The 15,717-nt window shown below is 47.7% G+C and overlaps 5 protein-coding genes across 5 annotated transcripts; 4 read left to right on the top strand and 1 right to left on the bottom strand.

Annotated features, from left to right (window-relative positions):
• Positions 1–1,670: 1,670 nt before the first annotated feature.
• On the top strand, positions 1,671–2,828 carry M406DRAFT_72924 (family 53 glycoside hydrolase; the record flags this gene model as incomplete). Its single annotated transcript, XM_040925592.1, has 2 exons — positions 1,671–1,858; positions 1,964–2,828. The coding sequence occupies 2 exons, from the start codon at positions 1,671–1,673 to the stop codon at positions 2,826–2,828; spliced, it is 1,053 nt and encodes a 350-aa protein (XP_040773932.1).
• A 922-nt stretch (positions 2,829–3,750) lies between these two features.
• On the top strand, positions 3,751–4,795 carry M406DRAFT_342055 (NAD(P)-binding protein; the record flags this gene model as incomplete). The annotated part of the gene is made up of 6 exons (XM_040921730.1): positions 3,751–3,802; positions 3,895–3,993; positions 4,034–4,103; positions 4,198–4,474; positions 4,507–4,684; positions 4,770–4,795. 6 exons carry the CDS (start codon positions 3,751–3,753, stop codon positions 4,793–4,795), a joined length of 702 nt encoding a protein of 233 aa, XP_040773931.1.
• A 2,508-nt stretch (positions 4,796–7,303) lies between these two features.
• Positions 7,304–9,922, top strand: M406DRAFT_281142 (alcohol oxidase). Its single transcript, XM_040918430.1, has 5 exons — positions 7,304–7,476; positions 7,566–7,967; positions 8,042–8,090; positions 8,186–9,199; positions 9,263–9,922. The coding sequence occupies exons 1-5, from the start codon at positions 7,395–7,397 to the stop codon at positions 9,591–9,593; spliced, it is 1,878 nt and encodes a 625-aa protein (XP_040773930.1). The 5' UTR covers positions 7,304–7,394; the 3' UTR covers positions 9,594–9,922.
• Positions 9,923–10,799: 877 nt separating this feature from the next.
• On the bottom strand, positions 10,800–12,463 carry M406DRAFT_263418 (cytochrome P450; the record flags this gene model as incomplete). The annotated part of the gene is made up of 6 exons (XM_040917590.1): positions 10,800–10,965; positions 11,060–11,336; positions 11,560–11,695; positions 11,758–11,896; positions 11,985–12,231; positions 12,298–12,463. 6 exons carry the CDS (start codon positions 12,461–12,463, stop codon positions 10,800–10,802), a joined length of 1,131 nt encoding a protein of 376 aa, XP_040773929.1.
• Positions 12,464–13,671: 1,208 nt separating this feature from the next.
• M406DRAFT_357647 (uncharacterized protein) lies at positions 13,672–15,567 on the top strand (the record flags this gene model as incomplete). The annotated part of the gene is made up of 6 exons (XM_040923735.1): positions 13,672–13,868; positions 13,928–14,022; positions 14,085–14,111; positions 14,193–14,575; positions 14,657–14,755; positions 14,844–15,567. Coding segments are annotated over 6 exons (1,219 nt in total), but the record flags the coding sequence as incomplete, so codon positions are not given.
• Between the last annotated feature and the right edge of the window lie 150 nt (positions 15,568–15,717).

Here is a 15,717-nt window from a genome sequence, read left to right as displayed (position 1 = left end):
AGGATGGACGATGATTCCCCCTCCCCCCCCCCCTTTTTTTTTATCAACACGTTTTCAGTGACTTGTGGAGATTTTGCGTCCAAATTGAAAGCGTAGAGGCACCAGGAGAGGTGAAAATGATGAGAACTGTGTCCTACAAGACACAGGACAGCTGGGTGCAATGAATGAATTCAAAACTTATTTCCATCAGTACATTATGAACGTTGTGGTCGCCCATCCATCATCCAGTTGAGCAGCTTGTTGTCGAGGAGTCATCAAAAGGATTGGCCCTTACCCATGTTCAACACCACGTTGAGACCGCATGGGGTCCCAACGTGCTTGATTCAGGAGGAATTACCCTTACACCTTTCTGCAGAGCAACGCTAAGATATACCAGATTTCCGGGGACGAAATTACTGCTAGGCTCCCTGGGGAATTAGCTCAAGTCGGCGTGATAATTCAGGACCCAAAGATCATTTGTCGTCACTGAAGTCTTTCTCTAGCAGCGCGATCATGATGACTGGTAGAATTTCTCAGGTGCATGCACGGGATCTGATATGAATATTAAGTAGATTTCAAAACATTAGATGAGATTTCAAGTTGCGTATTCAGCGTCCGCCGCGTCTCCGTCTCAAGAACCTGGTGACTGGGGAGCGTTTGTAGAGACAAACAGAGGTGAACTTCGCCTGGAGACAAGAACAGAGTTATTCAATTACTGTCAGTTAAACTAAAAGAATCATCAGACATGAAGACCTCGGGCAATGAAAACTTGCAGTGCTGGCCAGTACAGCATGTTATGGCTTGGTTGAATTACCTGATTACAAGGATAGAACTGGGTGTGTTACAGCTTATAAACCTGTACTGATTAGTTAATGAGTATGAGGGTCTTGGAAGTAAGTCAAGGGTGCATAGTGACGAATAACAGATTTCATGCAATGTTCACAGGCAGTACAAACAACTGCCGTGTTTGTTTCTTTTGAAATGTAGATCGCAGTTTTCCATGTCTGTCAAATGAATATTAACAAATAGAGATGCGGATTTGGCCGCCTCAAGTCGGATAAAAATGCTGTTCAGTTTGGTACGTCGGAAAGGAGAGAAAGTAAAAATCATGCGACCTCGTGTTGCGGCCCGTAAGTCGGCTATAATTGTTGCGTTAATGTCTTGTCAAGGTAGTTCCGGCACGAATGCCGAGGGTATTGATAACCCACTAGTTATAAGCAAAGCAGGGGGAGTGTAGCCCCGGAACCGTATTCTGGGATGGTTGTGTGCTGCAGGTGACCTCTTATTACGACTCTGGTGCGTGGAAGCTAGCCGCCGTGCCCACCACATACTTCTATAGCTGACGTCCAAAGTTACTGGACCACTTGGCCTGGAGCCAGTTCAGAACTGACTAGATCTCCGAGCACTGTGTTTTTGGGGTCTCCGGCTCCACGCGGCCTCAGACTTCCGTATCCGCTATGGTGGTGGCCGTCCCAAATACAAGATTCCATCAATGAGATGCCGTACTACAGTGCAGTACCCAGCCTATTGTGGCAGTGGGGTTTTGTATTACCTTATATAAAAGGACAGTCGATGTTGTTCCAACTTTCAGCATCTTGACATTGTTTGCGAGTCAATGCACATACTTTCCCTTTTGCCCTACCTTTGATGGAATTCTGATAATTGATAATAACACAGAAAAAATAACTAAAATGCACTTCTCTCGACTCTGCCTCGGCTTCGCTCTGGCACAAGGGCTGAATGCCTCGCTTACTTACAAGGGAGTCGACTGGTCATCAGTCGTGGTCGAGGAAGACGCTGGGTACACGTACAAGACGACCAGTGGCACGACAGAGCCTCTGGAGACGATTCTGAAGGCGAGCGGAGTCAATACAGTCCGGTTCGTATTATTATCATTTATGATTTCGTTACATGTACAACTGTTGAGTTGTCTGTGTTGCTGAAACACATACACATTCCTAACGCTTGATCCCTCTCTTTCTAGCCAACGAGTCTGGGTCAACCCTTCAGACGGTATTTATGATCTTGACTACAACATCGAGCTGGCCAAGCGCGCCGGTGATGCTGGTCTTGCGGTCTACCTCGACCTGCACCTCTCTGACACCTGGGCTGATCCGGGCGATCAGACCATCCCATCTGGATGGCCAACCGATATTGATGACCTGACCTGGGAGCTGTACAACTACACTCTGGCTGTGTCCAATGCCTTCGCCGCCGAAGACCTTGAGCCCGTCATCATCTCGATTGGCAACGAGATCTCGGCGGGCCTGCTGTGGCCCACTGGCGAGACGCCAGATTACTACAACATCGCCGACCTGCTGCACTCGGCAGCATGGGGCATCAAGGACAGCGATCTTGCCACACAGCCCAAGATCATGATCCACCTGGACAATGGCTGGGATTGGTCAGAGCAGCAATATTTTTACGAGACCGTCCTGGCCGAAGGCCCTCTCCTGACGACCGACTTCGACATGATGGGCGTGTCATACTATCCTTTCTATTCGTCCTCCGCAACTCTATCGTCGCTCAAGAGCTCCCTGGCTGACATGGCCAGCGCCTGGGGTAAGGAGATTGTCGTGGCCGAGACCAACTGGCCCGTGTCGTGCCCCGATCCCGAGTATGCCTTCCCCAGTGACCTCACGAGTATCCCATTCTCCGCAGCTGGTCAGACGGAATTTATCGAGGACGTTGCTGCTGTTGTGGCTGCCACGAGTGGTGGCTCAGGACTTTTCTACTGGGAGCCTGCGTGGATCAACAACGCAGGTCTGGGCTCGTCGTGCGCCTCCAATCTCATGTTCAGCTCGTCGGGCGTGGCCTACTCTAGCCTTGCGGTATTTGAGAGCATCTGATGTTCTTTATACATATGAAACGATGCAAGCATATTATTTGACCGTACATGTTCGGTTTTCAGATTGGATATGTAAATACGTTTTGATTCTTTGTAAATATAACAACTTTTCTTTTGCAATGGTGCTGATAATTTGGCTTTACTCATTGTTACAAATTCGCTAGCAAAAGCCAAACCTGAAATAAGACCCAAAGATGATTCCGTTTTTTGCACTCGTATACAAAATGGTGGCTCAGAACATCATAAACCCCTCAATCTCGGAGATTCCACTCGTCTCGCACATGCCCCTAAACACACCTCTCAGGTCCACAGCTCCCTGGGCGTCCCCAGCTCTATAACCCGCCCTAATCCATCATGCACACCCTATCATAGTTGATGATGGTGCGTATACGATGTGCAACGGTCAGTACCGTCTTCCCCTGGGACGACTTGGCCATGGTCTGCTGGATCTTGTCATCCGTCTCCAGGTCCAAGCTCGAAGTCGCCTCATCGCACGCGACAACCCTGCTGTCTCTGACCATGGGAAAAGTTGGCCCCTTCCTCTTCGACGCCATCATCCGAGATGTACGCTATCAGCCAGCCAGGCCCCTCGCATAGCATGCCACATTTTCTCATCGTCGTGCTCGTGGAAAGGATCCAGGTTGTAGCGGACGCTACCGCTAAAAAGGATCGAGTCCTGAGGCTGTATGAACAAATGGGAGCGCAGGTCTGACAGTGGTAGTCCGCAGATGTCAACTCCGTCGATGGGAATACAGCCTCTGGACACTTCGAAAGCCCGAAAGCAAAGCGGCAATGAGGGGTGACTTCTCTGCACCTGTGCGACCGAAGATGGCGACGTGCTCACCAGGCTGCACTGACTGACTGGACCCAGAGAGGGTCTCAGGGAGACAGGGTGATAGCGCATGTACACGTCTGAGAAAGTGATGGCGCCTTTCTCTAGCCAGGAGACAGCGATACTCCTTTGGATGACATTTAGTGACATTCGGTATAATAGCTGCACACCTGGTGGCATCGGCTATGGCCTCTGTCACGAATTTCAGAAACGAGGTAATACTGCTTGACAACAGAACTTTCACGAGCCGTCTTCTGTGGCCAACATGACCCAGGCCTCCATGTAATTGCCACGGCTCGTGATCCATCAGTATTGACGAATCTCGCCGCCCAGGGTATGAGCGCTATCTAACTGGACGTGATAGATCCTGTCAGCATCGAAAACTGTCACAACATTTTTTTCTGAGCTCACTGGAGGTCGTCTGGACATTTTAGTCAACAATTTGTAGGGACATATTCTTTTTCCTTTCGTTTTCAAAAGAAAATCGAGTTGGTCGGCTTTTTATGGCATGACATGCTGATGGTTCCCTTCTCTAAAGATGCACACACACGCATCCCGCATTAGACTTTTCCATACCAGACTTACCCGCAACTTTCGAGGTCAACGTATTCGGGGTGATGGATGCAGTGGCTGCCTTCTCCAACCTCCTCATTGAGTCCAAAGGCCTGATCATCAACATTACCTCTCTGTCGGCTCTGACTCCTTACGTCATCGGCAGTGCCTATTGCGCAAGCAAAGGTGCTGTAGTCAGCTACAGTCGCACCCTGCGCCAGGAACTTCGCCTATTCGGCGTAAGGGTAATGATCTGCATGATCGTACAGTACGGTCCGATATTCACCACCGGCAGCACAGGACTCTGCCTCCAGACTCCTTGCACAACCCTGTCAACGAACTTTTCGAGAAGCGCTTAGTTTTCAGCCACAACAACAGTCCAGTCGATAATGAAATATTTTCACGCGAACTTACTTCTGACGCACTGAAAAGGATATCTCCTCGGGTTTGCAGGACCTTGGTTGAAGCCCCTGGTACGTTATGGATGAAAAAGGATGCCCAGATGCAAGCCAGGAGGTTTTTTCTCTCTTTAAAATCAGTCTTTTGACCGGAATGGAGAAAGCAAGCCCTTCCAATCACCTTGAACCAAATTCCTATCATCTCGTAGCAACCAGTTTTGTAAAGGAACCTTGAGCTTAACATGGCTGAGAGCATTCTTTTGGCCAAAGTTGTGATGGAACATTATTCTATCCCTAATATTACTTATGCAACACATTTACGTGGACTTCATAGGCGTCCTTCTTGGATTCCTATGGAGATGGTCTCAGCTAACCAATTTCCGCTCTACGTCGCTGGAATCATTGATTAGGGGCTGCTCGAGGAGAAAAGAGTACAATCCCAAAGTGAGCAAATTTCTAGCTCAAGCAAAGGCTGTGGTTATGAAACACGATCATGTTCTTTGCAGATGACAACCATATGTGGACGGGCATCTAGATCTTATAGGAGATCCCTCGTCTCTACAGCAAGGTTTCGTAAACCTCTCCCAAGAGGGGAAAGGTAAGGGATCTACAGTTAATCAGCCAGGCTGGCAGTCTCAGCTTCGGGAAAATTATGGCAATGTGCGATGCACGGAAAGAGGCCGGATTCAGTCAGACGAAAGGTACCACCACTCACAGACTTTGTGTGCTAGGAACCGAGTTTTATGTTCGTGGGCGGACCTCATGGGTTTACAGAGACTTTGAAACTATCATGATAGCTACAAATATAGTATATGCACTTTCTTCAGAAGCTGTAATTGTCCATTTGTTATGCTTCTAAATATCATAACAGTTGTGACTATCCTGAAGATACAGTGGCAGAATAAAGAACTTCATTGTAACACCGGCCCAGAGTCAATGCTTTCAAATCCAGAAGACAGGAGCGTGAACAGGAAAATTGACCTGGGAAATTGATGTATAAGTCAGCATAAGTACTGAAGCTAGTTTTGTGAATTTCGCCTCTTTTCTGGCGCTTCTCAAAACGCGTCTAGGATGCAGCTAAGCACATTATTGCGACGTTCCGAGGAGTGGATTTTCTCCCCAGCAGACCTCTACTCCGACCTTGCCTCCAGCAATACTACAGCCCTGGAGAAGTGAGGAACGTCTCCCTCCACCCAGCTCGTATCAAACTCGAGCACATCTGGAGAGATAGGTATTGCAGCAATAAGTTTCTAGGAGATTACTGAGGGTTCTACAAACACTAACGCCTAGTATTGTGAGTATATTATACACAAGGCAGAGTGAAAAATTGAAGACTAAACTCCAGGCGGTGTCTTGTCAATGAAAAGATAACTATGGCATGAACGGGCTAATGCACAGTTTTGCAATACATATTGCATAAGAAGCAAAAGCAACGCTTATACCATTGTAGTGGCCAGCATGTCAGTTCTCGGCATAAGGAGTGAAATGGGTTCTAGGTCTTCGTATATTTCGTATATTTATAAGGTTACCACCCCTTTCGACTTCTTCACATAAATAGCAACAGTGAGACATCTTCCCCTCTTTTCTCAAGTTAAACCCCCTGGACAGGTTTAGGGTATGCTCATCAGCTTATTCTTGCATTCTTGTGGCCATCTTTTCCCCTCGTTTTTAAATACCGTAGTCGGAATAAATTATACACATATTGATTGACATATAAATCTAAAATAGATATATAGCTAAGCGTGACCACATCTATAAGAAGCGTTGAGAAGTACAGAATTCACTGAAGATGCTTTGGTTCTATAATTCCTGCGCCATGTTTCTCCGGAGAGTAGGAATTGCTAATATTTACATGCTTTCTAAGATATACGAAATACTAATTAAATGTGCTGGAAAATTAGAAATTGCTCACATTATGCGCATACAGACCCTAACAAAAGCCAACTAGGTCGAAAGGTACATTGGAGATCATCTTCTGGGACAAGCTTCCCGATACTGAGACTTAGCTGTGATGTGCTCTTTCGTGGACGTGGTTGCGCCTGAGTATATCATGATTGAAAGTTGCATAATGGTCCCGTCTGGTTGCCTAAGGCATTCCTTTTCGCTTGCCGTTTGCATCACTAAACCTCGACAAGCCAACTGGATAGTTAACAAAATTAAGAGCACACAGAGAGCCCGCCAAAATTCGTTCACAGATTACCTCACAGAACGATCGGCATATAGCAATTTCACCTGAAACTACGAACAGTTTGAACACTGAGACGGCGACCAGCTTTAAAAGTATGGAAACTGGCGATAAGAGAGCTGTTTCGTGAGCTGCTCTGCTACTCTAAGAATGAAGCTGAAATGGGTTGATACACTTAGGACGACTTGCTCGAAACCTGAAAGACGGCTCGGCTCGTAATTCCAGTATCCAACCGAACCAGGGGATTGTTTTCCCTCCCTCAAAGTGCGGTTACGCAACTCAGACAAAGGTGCATTTGGCCCCCCGCCAGCGCCACTTGTCTCACTCACCAGCTGCATTGCTACACACATTAGCTGCGCTGTCACATATGCTAGCCGTATGGAGGCTTTCAAATGCCCCAAACTTTTGTTCCATGTCTCTCTGTCAGATTATAAACTCAGTCTCCCCCCAATTATCATTCTTTCAGAAAGCTCCCAAACCTTTCTCCCTCGTCCTCCCCCCGCGCCCCCCACCTCCCTCACTCCACAGCCTTTCGCAAAATCCCACCTCAGAGACAACGGACAGCAATAAAAAGCCAAGGCCTTTTCTAAGCATCCAATCATGTGGCCTTTCTCGCGCTCATATCCTGAGGTTCCGCCGTCGGATGTGGACGGCAAAACTTATGACTACATTATTGTGGGAGGTATGCTATGCGAAAGACAAAAGACCGTTGAAAGGCCACTAGACAATATGCATGGATCAGGCTGACTATTGGTGGCTTTTGATATCTAGGCGGTACTGCTGGTTGCGCTGTTGCTTCGCGATTGTCGGAAAACCCTGAAGTCTCGGTGCTGGTTCTCGAGAAAGGCCGTGTCAAGGATATTTTCCTCTCACGCATTCCACTTGTCAGCCAGAATTTCTTGTTCGGCGACAAGTTCCAAGTCGTCAGTGACCACTTCTCTGAGCCCGCTCCACAGGCCAACGGGCTCAAGATGAAGCTTTGGACAGCCGAAGGCCTTGGGGGCGCGTCACGAATCAACGGGATGGTTATGACTCGCGGGGCACCAGGCGACTACAACGCATGGGCGCAGGAAATGGGCCTTGATGACTGGTCATGGGAGCACGTTGAGCCGTTCTTCCAGAAGAGCGAAAATGCCGTTGCCCATCCAGCATCTTCTGCGAGAGGTCATAACGGTAAGATGTGCATCAACACTTCTTTCTCTTTCCAGAACTACTGAACTGATCAATTACATGACACATCCTCGAAGGCCCCATCATGATTCAGCAGTTTCCAACTCCTTTCGCATGGGGACCTTAGTGAGTTTCTCTCATCATACTCTTGGCTTTTGAACTTAGCTATATTGGCTCCTAGGATTCTCATTGCATGCTGACAGAGTTGCTTTGGGGGAAAGCATCGACAAGGCGGCCAGAAAGGTCGGTCTTCCCATCGTCGAGGACGTGAATGACCCCAAAGCTCCAGCGATGGGCTTGTACAGATTGGATCAAGCAGTGGACGAGCGCGGGCATAGAAACACCTCCTATCAAGCTTTTCTGAACAAAAGGATTGCTTGTGAGAGGCAGACCCATCTCACTATCTGCACTGGGGCGATGGCATCACGTTTGGATGTGGATAGTGACGCTGGCTCTGTTCGCGGTGTATTCATTCATGCTGCAACCCCCGGTAAACCCAGCAAAGACTTCTATGTGAAGGCACGGAGGGAGGTAATCGTTTGCTGCGGAGGGCTCCGAACTCCTCAGATCCTCATGCTCAGTGGAATTGGACCTCGGGATGAACTGCAAGCGAAAGGAATTACTCCAGCGCAGGACCTGCCTGTTGGCAGAACTTTGTCTGACCACTACGCATTTCCCATCATGCTTGAGCTGCCAAAGCGGGAAACACTGCACATTCTCGAGTCTACGATATTCGTTTTATGGAATTTGCTGCTCTGGCTAATCTTCAGTACAGGGCTTGTCAGCAGCGGGTCGAACTACAGCACTATTTTCGTCCGCAGCGGCGCCATCGACGATAAGACCATGGCCATCCAGGAGCGCATCCCTGGACATGATGACAGCAGTCAAGGAGCAGACAATATGGACATCTCACAGCCACGAAACGTACCAGACATAGAGGTGATGCTTTTTGCCGTCAATGGCTTTAAGCGACCTCTCCCAGGCCGCACACTCTTCAGCCTCTATGCTTGCGTCGTCCAGCCACATTCGACAGGCCGAGTTGAATTAGCAGACTCTGACTCACTGTCACATCCTCGGGTTACCCATCCAGTACTCCGTGATGAACGAGACTGGCCTGTAGCGCGAAAGGCAGTTCGTTTTACCATGCGCCTAGCCCAGGAGTTTCAGAACTCCGGGTATCCCTATCCGGCCCCGTTTGCCTTCGCGCCTGGCAACAATCTGGACAAACTTGCCGAGTGGGAGCAGACCGCTGAGGGTGGCCAGCACTCCGCAACTACCATAGCCTCGGCCTCCTCCAGTCCACAGGGATTACAGATTCCCGCAACTCCACAGACGCCGCCGTCCTCGGGAGCCGCCAAGACCTGGGAGAGTGTTACAGACAACGAGATCGATAGGTACATTCGGAGCGTCGCTACTGTCAGCCTTCATCCTAGTTGCTCCTGTCGCATGTCCAATGATCCAAGATTGGGCGTCGTTGACCAGCGGCTTCGAGTCCATGGGCTTGACAACTTGCGTATTGCGGACACCAGCGTCTTCCCGCGTATGTTAAGCTCCCACACCATGTGGCCCGCGATCATGGTTGGCGAGAGGTGTGCGGACTTCATCACACGGGATTGGAACTTGGAGTAATGGCAAGGAACAGTTTTATTGACGATACGCGGCAAGATCTGTGGAGTACTATCATAGGTGGTCGACCCCTGACCCTGGCATCGGTCCGTCAAAGTAGCTTAAGGAGAATGTACAAAGCTCGCAATTGCATTGGAACTCCCACCCATCTGCACGAAAAGTGGTTGTACATAAATTCACGTAGCATTAACTTCGTCTAGGCAAGTGAGGCGGTCGGTAGGATGAGGGTGTGTAAGATATGGGGTGAGTTTGGGTCTTCATTGCAATGAACTTGAATCTTGAGCTAGTCAGCCGTTGTCTATACGACAGACAGAGCCTTGCAAGGGCGAACGGAGGTAGTAGTCCGTATTATGCAATGATCTACTAGTCTTTGCCCGGAAACCGAAAAGGATCAGTGGCGAGGGGGGATCGCGGGAAACGCAGACTTCCAGATAGCTCCGAAAGAAGACACTATTGATTTGGGGCTCGCTTCGCCTCACTCGCTTAATATTATCCAAGAGTGTTGCAATGGGGGCGAGGCCGGCTGGGGGATGTCGGTTGCATAAGAACTGTGCAGGGCAGGTGATTGCAACAGGCATCTGAGCACGTTTACCTGTGAACAGTTCTTTTATCCAGCATGCAACTTTCCGGAATGGCTAGAAGATTATGGACGAGGCTGCGAGGGGTGATGAGTGGCTCGATTGCTCATTTTGGCCCCCTCATACTCGATGATACCACGTATGTGAGGTGGTGCTTTTCAGAGTCGACCAAGAACCAACACTCATTCCTTACACAACATGAACGATGTGACATGAAGGCAAAATGATGCATTAGTATGCGAGGGTTAGTGAGTCGTGTAGCATTGTGTTACGCGCGGAGGTAAAAACTTGCATTTGGGGTCGAAAGATAGCATTTGTACAAAGCCTGGTGACTCAAGAGCCTGGCAGCCAACTGCCCCACAGCTTTCTGTAGATCGCCTCAGCCAAACTGGTGGGCTTGCTTGCATTCTTCGCTCCCTTTCCAAGTAGAGTGTTTTACTCACCATTCTTCTATCAGGGCTTGCAATTGCATTGAATGCTTTGTTCTTTGAGCGCATTGTATTGCAGATATCTCTGGTGTATTGCAGATTTATTCTGTGAAGGAAGAAGCTTCAACACTTTGCTCCAACGGAAACTCCCAGCTTCCAACCGGTTCATGTTCTGGCCCCTTCTCCGCTTCATTGAACTGCAACTACTCAAGCTTCCTCATTGACACAATGGTATCAGAACGGGGAAAGCAATTTGTGCGCCATGTTTTGGATCGAGACGCATTTTTGTCGGCTAATTTGCAATCCCAATTTTCCAGAACGTGTATAATGATGAGCTTTATAACCAAGGTAGCATACCAACGTCCAGGGCTGTAAAAGAGGAGAAATTTTCAATCAGTATATTAGCCGGTCACTCTCTTGAGTGAACATTGTGGGTGGGGGAGCGGTCAGGGGTAATACCTACCAAGCAGCCGGGTCAAATCCCCATACAGACCATTCAAAGTTGGCATCGTTCAGTTTCGTCTCTACCTTGTCAGGAGTATCAGGGGATAAATGACCATGACGTAGGACTTCATTGGCCTTCGCAAAACGGAAGCCATCAAACTCATGAGGGTTGCGATACATGCTGCCATCCTTCATGATAGCTTGTTGGGGCACGCATATCCAGTCGCCCTTTGCCACGCGAGAGCCATCACACAGAATGTGTGGCTCGACTGCCTTTCGACGCATGACTATCGGGTCTGTGTTGGTCATGCGAATTGACTCGCGAAGGAAGCTGTCAAGAAGGGGCAGCTGCTCTACGTCTCGAATAGACGCGGAATTCGCGTCCCCCAGGACCTGGCGTATTTCCTCTCGGAGTGGCTGAACGTACTCCTCGTACATGCAGAGATCCTCTATCGCAAAAGTAGTCACCTGAATTATAAGACATAAGTTAGGCCGATGTCGATGAAAATGGGCGTAGACTCGTGATCATTGAAATCCTTACCATAGATATTTGATGAACCGAAGGGACCCACACCGCCAGAATCTGTCCCACCATCAAAGTCGTCGTCCAATTCCTCTGAGGACTCACATCAATCATCCATTGCATCACGTCTTTCTGTTTCGTTCGATTTAGCTCGTAAGTATAATCGCCTTATTAAGGGTGCCAGTCTATCTTACCGGCTTGTCAAGCTGGTCTGAAGCGCCTGATTCGCGAATCTTCTCCTTTATGCGTAGTCGCTCCTCAACGATAGGGGACAGGTAGTGGACAAGTGTTTTCTCAGCCTGGCCCCAATTTGTTGCCAAACCAGCGGCGAGACTGCCCGAGACAAAGTCAGATTGGTCTTTGTATAAAACTCTGGTAATGGGAGAATCATAGATCTTCAGGCTGTTGGACAGATACATACGGACACAAGAAGGTCGGAAGATTCCTCACAAGCTCTGCTGCGAAAACGGTGGTCTGTGGGTATTCCAATGCCGTAGCGACGAACTCGTCATCCTGCCCTGATGGCAAATATTTCCAGTTAGCTAGAACGACGGCCAAAGGATACTTCATAGACAGTAACGTACAAAGCTCTGGGCCAAAAAAGGCATAGCAGTTCAATTTAGAAACGATATGTTTCATTAGGGGAAAGATTTTGGGATGCGCCCAGCCTAACACCATCAGCTGAATTTAGTAACACTGCATCAAGGAAAAATCCATAGCTGCAAGCATCGTACCATGCCTGTCTGTCTGATGAAGAGCTTTCATCATTTCGCTCTTGACAATACTTTCCAGATTCGGCTGTAAGTACTGAAGGTGCGCGGTGAGGCTAGTGCGGATCGCGCGGGTAAATGCACCGCCATCACTCGTCTTGCGCGCATCCTGCCATTTGAAAAGAGGCATTGTGTACTGGGGTTGCAAGAGCTGTCAAGAAAAAAAACCATTATTATGATGAAGGTACTCCAGAACGCTAGGTTCAAAGGGGAATTTGCCTCTTTTGCAGCTGCATTTAGGGACAGATTGCGATGAGTAGAGAACTTGACATCCGTGTAGAGATCATTCGATGTGATCATTAAGATATCATTGGATGGTGTCGAGACTTTGAATGGCTGGCCGTTGGCCTAATGACATTGTTTCAGTAAATCTTTAACGACAAGTATCCATTTGTGAGAGCCTCCAACGCACTTTGGAATAGGCTTCATCAATGATCGCTATACCTTTGAACAGGTAGATGATTCCATTCAGCCGTTTGCCGAGGTATCTTGCAGACCGCCATAAATAAAGTAGAAGCCCACATATGGCAACAATCATTGCCAGAGGAACGCGCGACACGTAGTCAGCAAGACTGAAAGCTGTGATAGGCATGGCATTCACGATAGTGTGGAGGTAATATTCGTGGGGTGTGCTCTAGTATTTTTTGGTGAAGAAATAATATGCTTCGAGATTTTCAGAAAAGGAAATGGGTATTCTTTTTATTCCTGTATAAGAAGATATACTTTCCTTTCTGCTTATAAGAAGAAAATGTCTCAGAAGTTGCATTTGTCCTTTCAGCCTCCACCCAAATTCAAACAGCCAGAAGAATATTGCCTATCATATGTTAGCCCCCAAGGAAAACCAATGGCTACATAAGCCATTGCATTTGTGCTTCCATCCCCAAGGCAAAAGGGCCGAATAAAGGTTTCACTCAACTTTTCAGTATCAACAAGAGTTGTATTTGAGCCCCCAACCCCCCAAGCCACTATCAGCCGAGGTGAATGTGGTCAGCTCATGCATGTGGTGAAACCCATCAACATGATTTTTCCACCATTTGATTACATCCTCGCAGGATATTCCTGGTAAGCAGGCAGCTTACTTGCAGTTGCTCCTTACTAACATGCATCGAACTTGAACGTTTCTTTCTGTTCTTCTTTCTTTACATCTTTGCTCATAACCTTCCACCATTTCTGTGGTAGTTTTCTCTACTCTCCCTGCTTGCATCATTTCTTTTTGTCCCCCGCCCCCTTATCAGGCAGACATTACTATATCCTCGAATTTCAGTGCTATTATTTCATTGCACCCTTCTAAAGGACTCTTCAATTTTCAGAGGACTGATTCTGCCAATCAACCAGAATCATGGACAATGACGCAACCAACCCCCTTTGTCTCATCGCACCAGTGCAACCTCCAGATGGATACACTTCAAATCTTGTCAACCCACCTTCCTTAGCAAACACAGCCATCGCGGTTTGCAGTATTATGATATTTTGGGCCTCTGTCCTCATGGCTGGACGGTTGTATGTCAACTTCCGCAAACTAGCGGTTGCCGACTGTACGTCACTTAGAATTTATGTGAGAAGCATAAGCCAAATCTGACGGAAGTTGAAACAGACGTGGCTATTGCGGCTTTCATTTTTGATGTAGCACATGCTGTGGTTGTCATTTTGACCCGCCGTTGGTTTCGGCACGAATGGGATATACCAATTGTAAGTTCATCACGGTCTAAGAATACCATACTCAATTCTAACAAATACTTGCTATCTTCAAGTGCTGGTTCACAGGAGAGTACATGAAGGCAAGCCCCATCAACTCTATAACCATCCGGTAAAGATTGCAACAGAAAAACCGCTTACAAGTTTGATCGAAATGAGTCTAGATCGACTTCGCCAACTCTATAATCGCTCCATTCGCTGTTGGACTATCCAAGACATCAGTATTCTTGATCCTTCTCCAGATCTTCTCCGTGAAACAGTCGATGCGTTGGGCGATCTATGCTGGGATTGCTGTCAACGCGATAGTCTATGTTCCGAACTTGTTCGTTACCGGTTTCTTAGGAGCTCCTCATGCTGGAGAAACCTGGTCGGATCTTGTCGTCAACCAACGTCCAGCAGATGCGAAATGGCTTGGAACATATCAAGGACCATGTGCAGTGCTGCTGGATATATATATATTTATCCTGCCATTTCCTATTCTGAAAACTCTCAACATGCCGCGAAAACTGCGTCTCAAACTCTTTATCCTGTTTGGGACTGCTCTTATGTAAGCTCTTATATTACCATTGCCCTCAATTGGTGTTTAAATAGCTCGAAGTCGGCTGGTTAACTATGTTGAATCTCCCAGGGGTATTGTCGCCAGCGTTATCGCCTGTGTGTATCGTTTTCGCCTGATTGTGGCTTCGGGTGATGATACTTGGGCCGATGCACAAGTCTTTTTGCCGATGTGAGTTGTCGGTACAATCTCCGATCCTTCTGCTCTAAGGTCACATTAAAACAATGAAAGAAGTTTATTAACAGTGTTCATGAAATAGCATAGTTGAGGATTTTGTCACATTGATTGTTGGCTGCATGCCTGCTTTCGCCACTTTTCTCAGGCTTCACGTGGCAAATTCGACATTTTATAAAAAACTAAGGACTCACTTTACCAACTACGAGGACAGAGACACGAACACCAAGTCCGGCGAACCGAGTTACAAGAAGAAAATCGAAACCGTTGGCGGCGGGGGCAAGAAAGGGAGAGCTCAAGGAATTGACCAAACTATTGCAGAAGGCGGCTTCCCACTAGGCACAAGCTACTACGAGCTCAGAGACACAAGCCTTCTCACTCAGACTCAAGCCACTATCCAGAGCCCAGCCAACCCGAACAACTGGCAGGAAGGACAAGGCCCAAATGGAATTACTCGGATGCTCGAAGTTGACCAGAGCTATGATGCACGATCGATGGTCTGACCCGACGGTGAACGTACCTGTCCGACTTTGACTTCCATCACCACACTTACCACGTGGATGTCACTGATTATGAACTTCTCCAAGGACTGAGAGGCTAGGCTGCTATATAGAGCATTCCAGTAACCCAAAAATATCTATGCACACAAGAGGTTTATGTTGACAAGCGGGGTGTAAAGTACAGACCTCTGATAAGGAAACAATGTATAGGTCATTACTTCGAGTATTTACTGCCTTTGGAGTTATTCAAATGTGTGTCAAATAAACGATTAGATTAATCAACTGAGGAGCAAATTACAATTCTCTATCAAATCGTAATGAACGCGAGGTTGTCTATCCAGCTTTTCAGGCTGGGTAGCTGGAAACCTTGGAAGGCTGCCGATTTCGTTGCAACTTATCCATACACCAATCCAGCATCCTGGTATGGATGTGCAACCCAGTAACGATGATTGGTCATCT

This window comes from Cryphonectria parasitica (genome assembly GCF_011745365.1).
Source record: "Cryphonectria parasitica EP155 unplaced genomic scaffold M406scaffold_7, whole genome shotgun sequence".
NCBI classification, from domain to species: Eukaryota; Fungi; Ascomycota; class Sordariomycetes; order Diaporthales; family Cryphonectriaceae; genus Cryphonectria; species Cryphonectria parasitica.
This window is presented reverse-complemented; position numbering and strand designations above follow the sequence as displayed.

What these genes read in the sequence shown, in the direction of transcription:
- M406DRAFT_281142 (XM_040918430.1), top strand. Translation starts at nt 7,395, where the DNA reads ATGTGGCCTTTCTCGCGCTCATATCCTGAGGTTCCGCCGTCGGATGTG. An exon ending in TGACTACATTATTGTGGGAG is followed by an intron (nt 7,477 to 7,565) that starts GTATGCTATGCG and finishes TTTGATATCTAG; the next exon opens with GCGGTACTGCTGGTTGCGCT. An exon ending in TTCTGCGAGAGGTCATAACG is followed by an intron (nt 7,968 to 8,041) that starts GTAAGATGTGCA and finishes ACATCCTCGAAG; the next exon opens with GCCCCATCATGATTCAGCAG.